This window comes from Rhinopithecus bieti, unplaced genomic scaffold (assembly GCF_001698545.2).
Source record: "Rhinopithecus bieti isolate Rb0 unplaced genomic scaffold, ASM169854v2 scaffold_51042, whole genome shotgun sequence".
Taxonomy (NCBI): Eukaryota; Metazoa; Chordata; class Mammalia; order Primates; family Cercopithecidae; genus Rhinopithecus; species Rhinopithecus bieti.
In genome coordinates this window covers 123,206-137,676 of record NW_016820640.1, presented here as the reverse complement: position 1 = coordinate 137,676, position 14,471 = coordinate 123,206, and the positions used below count along the sequence as shown (strand labels likewise).

The 14,471-nt window shown below is 35.8% G+C and overlaps 1 protein-coding gene across 1 annotated transcript in view; it reads right to left on the bottom strand.

Annotated features, from left to right (window-relative positions):
- USP25 (ubiquitin specific peptidase 25) overlaps positions 1 to 14,471 on the bottom strand; it is a 148,667-nt gene that overhangs the window by 54,191 nt on the left and 80,005 nt on the right. Inside the window, exons 8-11 of the mRNA XM_017859822.1 lie at positions 11,818 to 11,894; positions 9,511 to 9,584; positions 5,688 to 5,836; positions 21 to 148 (exon numbers count right to left, since the gene is read on the bottom strand). Coding sequence (XP_017715311.1) covers positions 21 to 148; positions 5,688 to 5,836; positions 9,511 to 9,584; positions 11,818 to 11,894 — 428 coding nt within the window. The remainder of the gene's footprint in view (positions 1 to 20; positions 149 to 5,687; positions 5,837 to 9,510; positions 9,585 to 11,817; positions 11,895 to 14,471) is intronic.

Sequence of the window (14,471 nt, the reverse complement as noted above, 5' to 3'; positions counted from 1 at the left end):
TGCAGTATATCAAACCATACCTGTCCAAATATAAAACTTGGGGAAATTCTAATTTGTTGTGAATTTTTTCTGGTCTTCCCAATGCCTGATTAAATTCAAATCTTGACAATTCAAATGTTAACACAGGTGGTAATTCAGTAAACCAATGCTGAAAGGAAATAAAACAATAACAAAAACTTTAATACCACCTTTGCTTTCTTCATTGCAATCTGAGGCATAGGATGTGGGCACTGACATTTTTATATGTATCACCACAATGCTGACCTGACAAGTAACTGGGTACACAATTTAATTAAAACTCAACCTCTTTCTAAAAGTTTTCCACACCTCTTGAAAACTCCAAGAGTGGATATAATACATGATGAGGAAAAAAAGAAATCTCACAACTATCCTTTGAAAATAATTCTTTACATTAGAATTTCTAGCTCAAAGAAAAAGACACTGGTTAAAACCATGACTTAGTAGCTCAAGTCTTCTGTCTTCTTCAATATGTTGTTGAATGGTATTTATACTTAACCACAGCATCAAAATCCTGTGACAAAGTACTTGTAAGAGGGAGTACTCAAAAAAAAATTTATATCATAAATCATCACAATTCTGATACTAAAAATGAAAAAATGGTGTTTTCCTGTTTTAACTTTAGCTCCTCTGCTGGATTTTATACTAATTTATGAAAAGACGTATCACTAACAAAAGTTAGTACTTAAAGAGTAATTTATTTAAAATCTTTTAAAATAACTAGTGCTTAAAGAATTGAATGTCTCATTGCTATGAGCCAAATTATGTGAGTATAGCTATAATTTCCTTCCCCTAACCCCAGCCCCAATCCCCATACATGCTTTAGTAACTGTTCAATTAAGCATGAAATTCAACATTTTTAAAAGAAAATTATTTTCATATACAACCTTAAGTTATACATAAGCATATGTATTTGAAGAGAAAGAAAAGGTAACAAACTGGTAAATCAACAAATAACAGAAGTATAAAATAAATATTTCTGAAGTGCTTATTATAAACTGTGCAATATGCGAAACTGCTGCATACTCTATTGTGATAATTTCAAGTGTCACAAAATGCCACCACACATCTGTCAATAAGTTAAGAATATACTAAATATAAATTTGAACATCCAAATAAAGCATGATTGGCACACACCTGGCAAACTGAATTTGACAAGAATCTGGAAAGTTGCTACTTTTCTCTAAAGCAAATAAAAGCAAATGGTATTCAATACGATTTCTCTTTCAAAATGATAATAATTACTTGAATTGAGATTTCCTGAGCTGGATGGTTATCTTTCACTGAAAGCTAAGGTTTAAGGAATTTGTTTTATATAGATAATACCTGAAATGGATTAAATAAAGTTATGAAAAATATCAGAATCATCTCAAGTTTTAAAATTTGATGAGCAACGTTTGCTTACTCATTTTGATCTCACATGGAACTGGCAAGAATTTTTGAGTTAGTTCTAATCCACATATAAAATTATTATTAAGAATTAAAACATTACCCCAGACATATCACAAAGAACACTTTTGATTCTTTAGGATAATATTCTCTGTTCCATTTTATGATACTCAAACAAGAAAGTAGATTTCAAGAACTACCACTTTCATATTTTATTGCAATACTTTAAATATTTAAATGTCACCATTAAAATTAGTTACATATTTTAATTCATGGAAATCTACAATGGCCACAAGAAATGAAATGACCCAAATTGGGGTATACTTTTCTGTAGACCATGAAAAGTCCAGGAAATATAAATAGCTTCCATACCTTACAAAAGGATGTTCAAAAATGTTATGTAATATGTCTCTGCTATGAATGCATTTTCCTCTATCAGCGATGGCAGGTTTTTCCTACTACAAGAGTGGAAGGATTTCACTTTCTCATTCTAAAGCTGATGGGGACAAGATGAGATAACCAGACATTCTGTAAATTCATGTTTTAAAATATTAATGGTATGTCTAGCTCTGCAATATTTGGATTGTAGTATAGCAGTACATAATTTGAATTTTAAATAATACAAAACATGAGAAATTTTTCTTTCAAAAAAATACTATTTCCATTCAACAAAAAACTGTATCTACTTCTCTATAACCTAACTAGTATGCCATGCTTGTGAGACAGAGGTCATTCTCCATATCTCTAAACATATTATTTTACTAGATAAACTACAGGAGGAACAGATTTCTGCAGTTAGTGAATAAAGAACTTACATAATCAGTATTGTCAGCACAAGTGCTTCTAAATTCATCACAATTCTAGAAATCTCACCGTTAACAAAAATAGTTCCTAAAGAGTATGTCATTTTATGAGTTTAAATACCTGTTTTTTCCATTAAAGTGTATAAGATACCTTGCTTTTATGAGAGGATTACACAAATGTGGAGGAAAAAAAAAACAAAAACAGAAGAAACACACCTATCATTTCAAATTCCCTACGGAAGACCAAACAAAGCCAGGATGTCAACTGTGCACAAGAAACAAAAACTTTTTATTCCAGTTAAAAAATTAGCTCCAGTCATTTAATTGCCTTCACTCATTTGTCCTTTTATTTTAAAAGATAAGGTTTAAATATACATAACCTCTACATAATGTCTAATATGGTACATGTCGATCGACTGTTTCGCTAATTTTGTTTTTAAAGCTTTGTAAAAGCTCCTTCTAGCACTTTATTACAACTTGGTACAACTTTGCGAAGGGAAATTTGGCAGTACCAACACATTTAAATGAGTATGCCCTGTGCCCCAAAGATCCCCCTTCTAACTATACTTTATTCCTAAGTGCTCAAGGGTATTTACAGAAAGACATTCTTCAAAATAATTCTTTTTCTTAGTTACTGCCTTACAAGAGAATTAAATCAATTTAATTTTATAAATACAGACTGTAACACTACGCAGATTTTAAAAACACTGACGTAAAGCTGTACACTAACTTAGAAGCATGCTCATGATACACTGCTGAGTGAAAAACGCAACTCTCGGGGCAGTATGGACAGATGCAAATACTTATAATGTGCATAGCAACAGTCTAAAAGAACATGCAACACACACTGGTAGTAGCGAATACTCATACTACAAGTGAAGTATTCACTATCTGAAATTTTTTTCCTCCAATAGGCAATCAAAAAATATCTCCATGTTTCCTGGAAAGTCTGACTCATCTACAAATTGCAAACCATTTAAATGTTAAAATGTATCATTTAAAAAAATATTTAAGTAGTTATTTTGGATATAATCATGTTTAACTTACTCAGTTGTCTCTTAGTATATCATTCCCTCAAAATTTAAACTGTTATAGCCAACTAGATGTCTTAACTGGGAAGACTGGAGGTCTTCCTATATTAGCTGGCCACAGCTATTTCAGCAAATGAGATGTTTTCTGGGTCAAAATAAAATTGACAATTTTTAGTAAATAATAGATTGAGGAAAAAGCTATTGTTATCAGGGATTATGCCAATTTAGAAATAGCCTATAATATTGCTTACTGGCTTTTAGAGATTCAAGAATAGTTTTTCTAAAGGATATAATAAAACTATAATTTAAATGTTATTTTTTAAAAACTGATATTATACTTTAGTCAGTGATAGTCTCTTAAACCAAGTTGAACTATTATTGAAACTATAGTCTCCAGCAAATCTAGAAAAATGGTAACGGGAATCACGGGCAATCAAATTTGCCACAGTAGTGGAGATCAGAAACTGCTAAATATACAGAACATCACAAATCATTATACTCCCTAGGCTGGAAGAAAAAACCTAGGCAGAACATTTACATTGCAACATAGGGGCATTCAGAGTATGAAACTAATATAAAAAGATGGAGGACAAATATAAGATACTTTAAATAAACCATAAAATTTTGATTATGTGTAGAATAAAAAATTTTTAAAGGCTGGGAATATGTGAGAAAGATTACCAATAAACCATAGTGTATTTCAGCTACTCTGACAATATAAAAAAAGTACCATCCCTGCCCCACTACTCCAGTCATCCTTTTATTTAACAGCAAATAGATTGGATTTTAAGAGTTTGCTTTCTTATTTCACTGTGGGATATTGCTAAAGTCCCAGTCTTTAGAGATCTGTTTCCCAATCAATAAAATAAGCTGAATTTAAACATTCTTATTTAGAGGTTTATATCAGAATTAGTTGTGCAGCTCTTGTGCCCATATACCACATCCCTATGCTACACTCTGCTTTGATAACTTTGAAGTCTGGCTATTCTCTACTGAGAATCACTGAAATAGATGATCTATGATGTAGAGAGGAAGGCTATTTCAAATACGTCTCTTCCTCTTAACAGGAAAAGCATATTTTTGTTTGTTTATGTATGTGCGGGAAAGAGGAAAAAATGAGTATGCATCTGAAACAGGAAAGGGTTAACTGCATCTTTAAGAAAAAAAAAATTAAAATTTAGATAAAAGCAATTTATTCTCAAAAACACAAGAACAAAGTCTCCTTTAGCTAAACACAGAGACATCGTATCACTTAATATTTATTAAGCACCTATTCAGTATAAAGACCTCAGAAACTTGTTTGATAAGTACCAAAACATTTCATTCATTCATTCAATAAATATTATGTATGCAGCCACCATACTACCACTAGGGATATAGTAATGAATGACACAGATAAAGCCCCTGCCCACATTCATGGAGCTTAACAGGTAGACAACTATCAGCAATTGCTTAACAATGACTGATTGGAGAAGCACATGGTATGTCCTTCGCTTACTATTACAGTGCCAAAACTCCCTGACAGATGAATGCACGGATGAATGCCTACACAGATGCAGCTACAGAGATGGATAAAGAAACAGAGATGGGTGGAGAAAGAAACTAGTTGAGGTAGACATATAAGTTAACAATATTTTATAAAAATTATTTCTTCCTTGAGAAGGGAAGCTCTTCCATCTGACCTTATGCAATCACATAGCAATTTTACAAGAAAAGGAATCTGGGCGTTGTGGACAAATTCCAGTAACAGTTGATATAAGTAGCATATATCTGTTTTAAAATCCACTGTAGTATCAGGATTTTTTCTTCTTCTTCTTTTTTTTTTTTTTGAGACGGAGTCTTGCTCTGTCGCCCAGGCTGGAGTGCAGTGGCCGGATCTCAGCTCACTGCAACCTCCGCCTCCCGGGTTCACACCATTCTCCTGCCTCAGCCTCCCAAGTAGCTGGGACCACAGGCGCCCGCCACCTCGCCCAGCTAATTTTTTGTATTTTTAGTAGAGACGGGGTTTCACCGTGTAGCCAGGATGGTCTCGATCTCCTGACCTCGTGATCCGCCCGTCTCGGCCTCCCAAAGTGCTGGGATTACAGGCTTGAGCCACCGCACCCGGCCTGGGATTTTTCTTCTTCTTTAAATATATCCAAGAACTAGCATGCTGCTAATGGCTGGTACCTTGATTGAAAGGTCTAAAAGACTGAAAATGTCCTAGAAAGACTCTAACTGAAAATTCTGAGATAAATTATTTAAGTGAGAATTTAACATAGATTATAGGCCATATTTCCTGGGCAGGTTTCCTGAATGTCTAAATTACCAATTAAATCCAAATATACTCTCTGAGTATTCTCTCTCAATTATTAGGTAGCTCTATAATTAGAACCTTACATTGTGCTTTATGGCATTGTAAGAAAGACCTAGGGAAGAAAGTGGACAATGAAAACGTTAAACTCACCTCTTGGCCTGATTTTCCTGAATTCTCTGAATGTAAAGACTCAATTTCTCCTTCAATCATCGCAGCTTCTAGGCACTCATGCAGATCTTTGAATCCATTGACCTGAAGTGGGTACTGACCAAACATTTCAGTGTTTTCAAATTTTTTACCTATAAGAAGGGAGAAAATAATCCTCAATATGGCCTTCCGGCTACTAAAATTAAGAGTGCATAAGGATTCTCAGCTGAACCTGAAAATTGTAACACTGATTTCATTCCTGAGAAGTGTTAGTATAATTTTCCTGTTGGTTTATACACATGTGCAAATGTACATTTATACCCAGCCACAGATATTACACATCCATATATATTTAATTAAATACACACATATGTATGTATATTTTTTCTCACAAGAAGCATTTTCTAAGGGCAAGATATCATACTGAACACTGGGAATATATACAGCAGTGAACAAGAGAGATATGGTCCCTGAGCTGAGAAAATTCTCAGCCTCATTTGAAAAACATTATATCCATTAACTTCAAGTATATTTATAAACAAATAATTATTATTACAACTGTTATAAAAAGAAAGTTGTGATGAGACACAGTGCTGTGAGAGGTATAAAATGGGAGCTTAGTCTTGGGGTGGTGGGGAGAGTAGGGAAGACTTTCATGGCAAAGGACATTTAAGCTCAGACTTGAATAATGAGTGGGAGTTAGTCATGCCAGAGTACTGGGGGATTATAGCGTATTCTTGGCCATGGAACAGCATGATGAAGACTTTAAGGCAGTAAGGAAGCTGATATGTTTAGGAACTAACAGAAGATTACTGTAGCTTGGGGAATCAAGGGAGAGATCACAATGAAAAGTCAGGCAGGGAGTTATAATCTACAAGGTCTTGTGCTCCTATTAAGAATTTTTTTTTCCACACCACATTCTGCATATGGTTTGGCTGTGTCCCCACTCAAATCTCATCTTAAATTGTAGCTCCCATAATTCTCCCGTATTGTGGGAGGGATTCAGCAGGAGATAACTGAATCATGGGGGCAGTTTCCTCCATACAGTTCTCGTGGTAGTGAGAAAACCTCATGAGATCTGATGGTTTTATAAGTGTTTTCCCCTTTGGCTTGGCTCTTGTTCTCTTCTCTTGTCTGCCACCAAGTGAGACATGCACCTTCACCTTCTGCCATGATTGTTAGGCCTCCCCAGCCACGTGAAACTGTGAGTCCATTAAACCTCTTTCTTTGGTAAATTGCCTGGTCTCAGGTATGTCTTTATCAGCAGCATGAAAACTGAAACACCTTTAAAGTCCCTGTGTGAATTAAGTGGTCATCTGTTAAAAGACTATTGCAGAATCCATCCAGAAATAAAGGTAGCATGGATTAAGATTGTTAAAAGTAAAAATACACAAGAGATAATATATACATTTATACATATATACAAGGAGGAGCACCAACAGGACATGACTGAGGGGTTTGTAAGAAGGATAAGAGACAGATAAGAAGGAAAATATCAAGAATGACAGAATTCTGGCATGAACAACTAGATGATGATGATGATTACTATTTATTTTATTTTTTGAACAACTAGATGATGATGATGATGACTATTTATTTTATTTTTCGAGACAGAGCCTCACTCTGTCGCCCAGTCTGGAGCTCAGTGGTATGATCTCTGCTCATTGCAAACTCTGCCTCCTGAGTTCCAGCAATTCCTCTGCCTCAGCGTCTCTAGTAGCTGGGATTATAGGCACCCACCACCACACCCGACTAATTTTTGCATTTTCAGTAGAGATGGATTTCACCATGTTGGCCAGGCTGGTCTCGAACTCCTGACCTCAAGTGATCCATCTGCCTCAGCCTCCCAAAGTGCTGGGATTACAGGCATTAACCATGCCTGTAATCTGCCATGCCTGGCAGATTATGGACTGAAAATGGCACCACTTAAGTAAGAACAGAGGATTTCTTTTTCTTTTTTTTTTTTTTGAGACGGAGTCTCACTCTGTCGCCCGGGCTGGAGTGCAGTGGCCGGATCTCAGCTCACTGCAAGCTCCGCCTCCCGGGTTCACGCCATTCTCCTGCCTCAGCCTCCCAAGTAGCTGGGACTACAGGCGCCCGCCACCTCGCCCGGCTACTTTTTTTTGTATTTTTTAGTAGAGACGGGGTTTCACAGTGTTAGCCAGGATGGTCTCGATCTCCTGACCTCGTGATCCGCCCGTCTCGGCCTCCCAAACTGCTGGGATTACAGGCTTGAGTCACCGCGCCAGGCCGAGGATTTTTTTTTCTTTAGTTTTGAGGTAGCAGTGGAAATCATTGGTTCATTATGACCCATGAGATTTCAATTTGAGAAGAGAGTTGAATATGAGTCTATAACTAAGATTAATATTCTGGAATAAAGATAGGACTGCTGGCTTATTGACAGCAGGAAATTAAGGCAGTGAATGAGATGCCTAGGGGATGAGACAGGAAGAAGAAATGGGCCTAAATAAAGTCCTAAGTTTCTGCTACCTTTATATGCAAAAAGAGACTATAAATATAACTTTTCTTAGAAGTACTCACAGAGGCAGGAAATTGTATTTTTAGTAGAGACGGGGTTTCACCGTGTTAGCCAAGATGGTCTCGCTCTGCTGACCTTGTGATCAGCCCGCCTTGGCCTCCCAAAGTGCTGGGATTACATGTGTGAGCCACCACGCCCAGCCGACAAATTAAGTATTTTAATAACAATCAATTTTAGGAATCAATATAATACAGGTAGATATGCTCCTGCAGGGTATTATAAACAGTCCCTGGTCACGACCTGATCAGACCTACTCGCTGTTATCAGATACAGTGTTCTACTTCAAATCAAATCAGAATGATTAAGATGAATGACCCAACATAAATGTACTATGTAAAATATTCTACTTCTATATATAAACATATATATTAACTCATATATATGTGTATATATATAACAACTTATATATAAGCTGTTACCATTTGAAACAAACAGAAATGTATGAACACTTCACTAAGACTTTTTAAAGGGTCAACATCTGAGTTCGTATCTGCCTTTTTCTGAATCCCAACCCACCTATGTTCAAACAAAACTTCAGGGAATCCACTACTTAAGGTCGTGAAGAAAAAACATTTTTTCAAATTTTACACTTTAGCTGATCTGGAAAAACGTAACTTTCAAAAGTTGATGCATTGGGTGATTTGAGAAAAACAATTTTTCAAGTTTATGATTTGGGACTAATATTATTACATGAAGTTACATTTAAAGAGAGTCTCCTCCCTTGTTAGGAAAACCAAACAGAAACTAGTTAGGCCACATTTTAAGAAACGGGTAATTAGCTTAAATGGAGTAGTATCACTCTTAACTGATTTTTCAAAAGATAGAGTATAATCTTTTCCTGAAAATTAATATCTACATTTAAAATCACTCAAAAAGTGAGAACTCTATACCACCCTGACTACGCTAAGTTGCTAAATTCAGCTTTCAACGTGAAAAAGAAAGTGAGCATCATAGCAAGCCCAGTATTTAACTCCAATATTATCTTCAAAGGCTCTCCCAACTGTCCCATTAATTCCTGATTCCAACGTAACAGTATCACAGAAGCCCTCTCACTGGAAAAAATATGAGGATAAAATAAAGTATCAATTGGTATGTGATAATGCACTCTACACATTCCTTTTCATTCATTCAACTCTGTGCCATATGCGAATAACAGTAGCAATCCAACAAAAATTACTAGACAGAATATATCAAAGTCCACTAAAATAATAGTAACTATCAAAACAAATGAACGAATGAATAATAATCTCTCTTCACTTGTAATAAAAAGTAAATGTGTAACTATACCTTCAAGTACTCCCACAGCTAGGAATCTTCCATAGAACAACTCTACCATGGGGTTCTTTGGCTTCTCTTCATCCCTAAAGAGTGTTAAAAAATATAAATGTGATTACAATTTTTGGACCTATAGAGAAAATATTAAAAGAACTACAGCATATGACAAGACAAAAACACATCTGTGGCTATCATGCACTTGCACGGAGCTCTGTTATTTACAGTGTCACCTTGTGCAAGGTACTTAAATTTATTCTCCCGTTTCTTCACCGTCAACTGAGGATAATGATGATAGCTGCACTCACAGGATTCTCGTAAGAGTTAAAATGAGCACCACCTGTATGAACTTGGAAGAGAAATTGACACGGTCTGTGCACAAAGTGCCTGCTCTTTCTATCATCATTATACATTTCAATCTCATACTCTGTGTAGTGCATGTTTATTTGTACATGGGAAGGAAGAAAAGCCACTTTTAATCAGAATAGATTTCTACAAAATTTTGCTAAGTTATTTCCTGTATTTACACGGAAGAGTCCAAATAATCCAAAAACAACAACCTCACCAGGGAGGGAACAAGGTACCAGTTTTTGACCCAGAGTAGCTAAAGAGCTACTCCATCCTTTTGTGAAGTTTCACACTGCTGGTAGAATTAGTCGTTTACATATTTTCCAAGTTATTTAATATAAAAATTCATTTTTTTCTTTTCTGTTTGAAGCAAACAAATTGATAATTTTAAACTGTCTTTTATGGTTTGTGTGACCTAAAAGACAAAGTTCATCTTGGTCTTACTATATAGAAATGCATTGTATCCACAGCTGTATACAGATTTTTCTGTATTAATTTGTGTTTATATTAATTGATTTGTTAAGTATTGTTTAAAAGGGAGGGGATACCATCTCTCTTGATAAATAGGTCATCATTTAATCCTTAGAATAATGTTGATAAGTACTTCTCTTAATTCTTACAAGAACCCCAGTAGGTAGTGTAGTAGTCTTTAGTGCTACTGAAAAAAAATTCTGGTCCTTCACATTCAGGTACACGGTAAGATACACTGTCCTACTCACTTCTTGAAACTGTGATAAAATGTACATAACCCTTCAACTGCACAGTTTGGTAGTGTTAAGTAGATTCACACTGTTGTGTAACCAATCTCAGAATTCTTTTCCTCTTGCAAAACTGAAACTCTATGTGCATTAAACAACTCCCCATCTCCCCCTCCCCCCAGCCTCTGGCAACCACCATTCTACTTTCTGTTGTTACGTGTTTGATAACTCTCAATATCTCACATAAGTGATTTATAGTATTTGTCCTTTTGTGACTGGCTTATTTCACTGGGCATAGTATCTTCAAGGGGTCATGTTACAGCATGTGTCAGAACTTCTGTGCTTTTCAGGATGAACAATATTCCACTGTACATATATACAGAACATTTTGTTTATCCATTCACCTATCAATGGACATTTGGTATACTTCCACCTTTTGGCTATTGTGAATAATGTTGCTATGAACACAGGTGTACAAATATCTCTTTGAAACCCTGCTTTCAATTCTTTTGGATAGACACCAAGAAGTAGAATTGCTGGATCATATGGTGATTATATTTTTAATCTTTTAAGAAACCCCCACACTGTTTTCCACAGCGGCTGTACCATTTTATATCCTCATCAACACGGCACAAAGGTTTCAGTTTCTCCACATCCTTGCCAACCCTTGTTATGTGCTTGGGGCAGTGGGGGTTGGGGGGTTGTTTTTTCCATAGCCACCATCCTCATTAGTGTGAGAAATTCCTACTCATATTGAAGTTAGGCCACATAGCTCTGTCCAACAAAATGTGAGCAGAAGTGATGTGTGTCACTTCTGGGCAGAAACTTGGAGACACAGTATAATTTTCACGGCCAGCAAGATCCCAGACACCTAGGTGACCTTGGGGCCCTGAGTGAACAGATGAACAGAGCCACTTGTTCACATGCACTACGACTTCATATCCCTGTCTTCATGCTTCTACATAAAAGGATTTTGTCACAATTCACATTCCTGACATCTTTCTCCACCGCAAATTCATTCCTTCTCATGAAAAGTGATTATTGAATCTAAGAAAAGGAACTGGGCATGTAAGACTAGCTCTTTCAGGGACCACTTTTTAGATTTTTTTGGTTAGATCATTATTTCTGCCTGCAAATTCCAAACAGCTTGTCAACAATACAGAAAATATTGGGATTCCCATAAGTCTGTCTTGATTTCTTATTTCTCCACTGACACTAAATACATGCTATCTAATGAATTCCTAAAACCCCACCGCTAAACTTCATGGTAACTTACGTCTCCTCTTCAGCTTTCATTTGGAAGGCATCTTCTAACCAATCTAATAATTTGTGTGTAAATTCACTCACATCTTGCTGTGAAAAGAAAAAAGCCTGTTGATATTTGAGCCTACTAAAAAAAAAATACTAGATGTTATAACATCAAACCTAGAGCCAGTTACTGAAATATACAATCACTAACTTCTTACAAAGGTAACAAGTGAAATGTTTCACACAAAATGCAGGAAACTTTTATCATTTAACCAGGATATATTTGAAAAACCAAGCATTATACTGATCATCAATGATTGGGTTCACTTTAAAATACACACACACACACACACACACACACACACAAACACACACATACACACATCAAAAACCAAACTTACAAATGAGATTTTTTAAAAATAATCATTACTCACCACTCGAAGAGCTCTGTAATGAATCTTTATAAAATGAAGAAATATCTTATCAAACAGTTCTTTATTTTATAAAGAATTATTACTGGCTTCTCTCTTACAAGGAAGACTAGTCTCTTTCCACAATTCATTTTCTTAATTCAACTTACACACACAACTTTTCAAGCCATATCTACCTTTACTATCATTCAGAACCAGCTCATTTATCACCTTTCACCATTCCTTTGATCTTTACTCTTCCAACATAGAAAAACAGGAATAGGTTGTAGCAGTTGTGTTATCAACTACCATAATTCTTTCAATAACGTGAGTTGGAACATAGAAAATAATAAATAGAACATAAGGGAAAAAGCAATAAATCAACTCTACTAAGGCTGCTTAAAGACAGATGAATCAGTAGTAAGCAATTTGCCCTTATCAAAATAGCCCAAATATAAAACAAACTTACTATCACACATTTTTTCAGCCAGAAGTTTCTTAAAGAGCATGTAGGCCAACTTATTAACCTTAAAAAAGTGTTGAAACTAAAGTCTGAGAAGCTTAAGTAAATTGCTCCAAAGCTGTAGAGTTAAATAGAACTAAACGCAACACAAAAATCTAGCTGTAAACATTCACAATACCTATGGTGGGTTGAATAGTAGCCCGCAAAGATGTATGCCCACCTAGACCCTCAAAATGTGACACTATTTGGAATAATGATCTTTGTCAATATAATTAAGGTAAGGATCTTGAGATGAGATCAGCCTGGATTAGGGCTGGGACTAAATCCAACGGTGAGTGTTCTTACAAGAAACAGAAAACCAGAAGACAGACAGACACATGAGGGAAAGCCATATGAAGAGGGAGACAGGGATTGGAGCTATGCTGACTCAAGCCAAGGAACACCAACAGCCACCAGAATACAGTGGAAGCAAAGAAGGATTCTCCCCTAGAGCCACTGGAGGAAGTGGGGCCCTGACAACACCTTTATTCTAGACCTCTGCCCTCTAGAACTGTTGGAGAATAATCTTTTGTTTTTAACCACTCCGTCTGTTGCAATTTGTTACAACTGTCCTCAGGAACTACTGTAACATCTTAAAACAACTTTTCATACTTTTGTATAACTTTAATTCACTTAAAGGTTGTATCTAACAAAAAATCAGAAGGTTTCCTAGCTATCACAATATTTTTCAGAAGTTAATCCCTATCTTCCTTAGAAATCAATCTAAAATTGACAATTATAAAATAAAATTCTACCTGCATCCATCAAGAGAAAAAAAAAAAAATGAGGTCTTCACTGCTTTTTAGTTTTAAGCTGAAACAATTAAAGGTATGATTAAAACTGACAGTATCAATTGGGGCCAGGTGTGGTGGCTCATGTCTATAATCCTACCACTTTGGGAGGCCAAAGAGGGAGGACAGCTTGAGCCCAGGAGTTCAAGACCAGGCCTGGCAACATAGGGAGATCCTGTCTCTATAAAAATAAAACAAAATTATTTGCCAGGCACAGTGGCATGTGCCTGTGGTCTCAGCTACTTAGGAGACTGAGGCACGGGGAAGGCTTGAGCCCAGGAGGCTGATGCTGCAGTGAGCCATTTGTCATACCACTGTACGACACTGTAAGCCATTTGTCATACACTGTATACCACTGTATGATACTGTATACCAGCCTGGGTGACAAAACAAAACTGTGTCTCCAAAAACACAAAAATGGAAAAGAAAAAGAAAAAACTAACAGTATCACATATCAAAGGGTATCCCAAAAGATTCTTGTGCACTTCAAAAGATGATATATTTGAAATATTTAGGAAGACGATACAATGAAAATATAAATTCACTTTTTAAAAAATCATGATGCTTACATTTACAGATTCACTAAATTACTAGTGTAGACTTCAAATTCAAGTGGTTAGGGATCAGAAGAGAATCAAACTTATCAACCTTAATTGATATACATCCACCTTAAAAGTCCTCTAAAGAAAAAGAATCACTAATTTCAAAAGTTAGTCTACACTGCTAGTCTGAAGCAAAAGCATTTATATTGTGGCCTTAACAGCCAGTTGTATCCATTTCAACTCTAATTGAAAAGCCCACCTATGTACATATATGGCTCCAAATGAAGTCTATGCTGCCTCATCTTTAAAAGTGAAAAGATACCCCCAAAATCAGCATGAATCTCAAGAAAGAAAGAAAGAAAGAAAGAAAGAAAGAAAGAAAGAAAGAAAGAAAGAAAGAAAGAAAGAAAGAAAGAAAGAAAGAAAGAAAGAGGAAG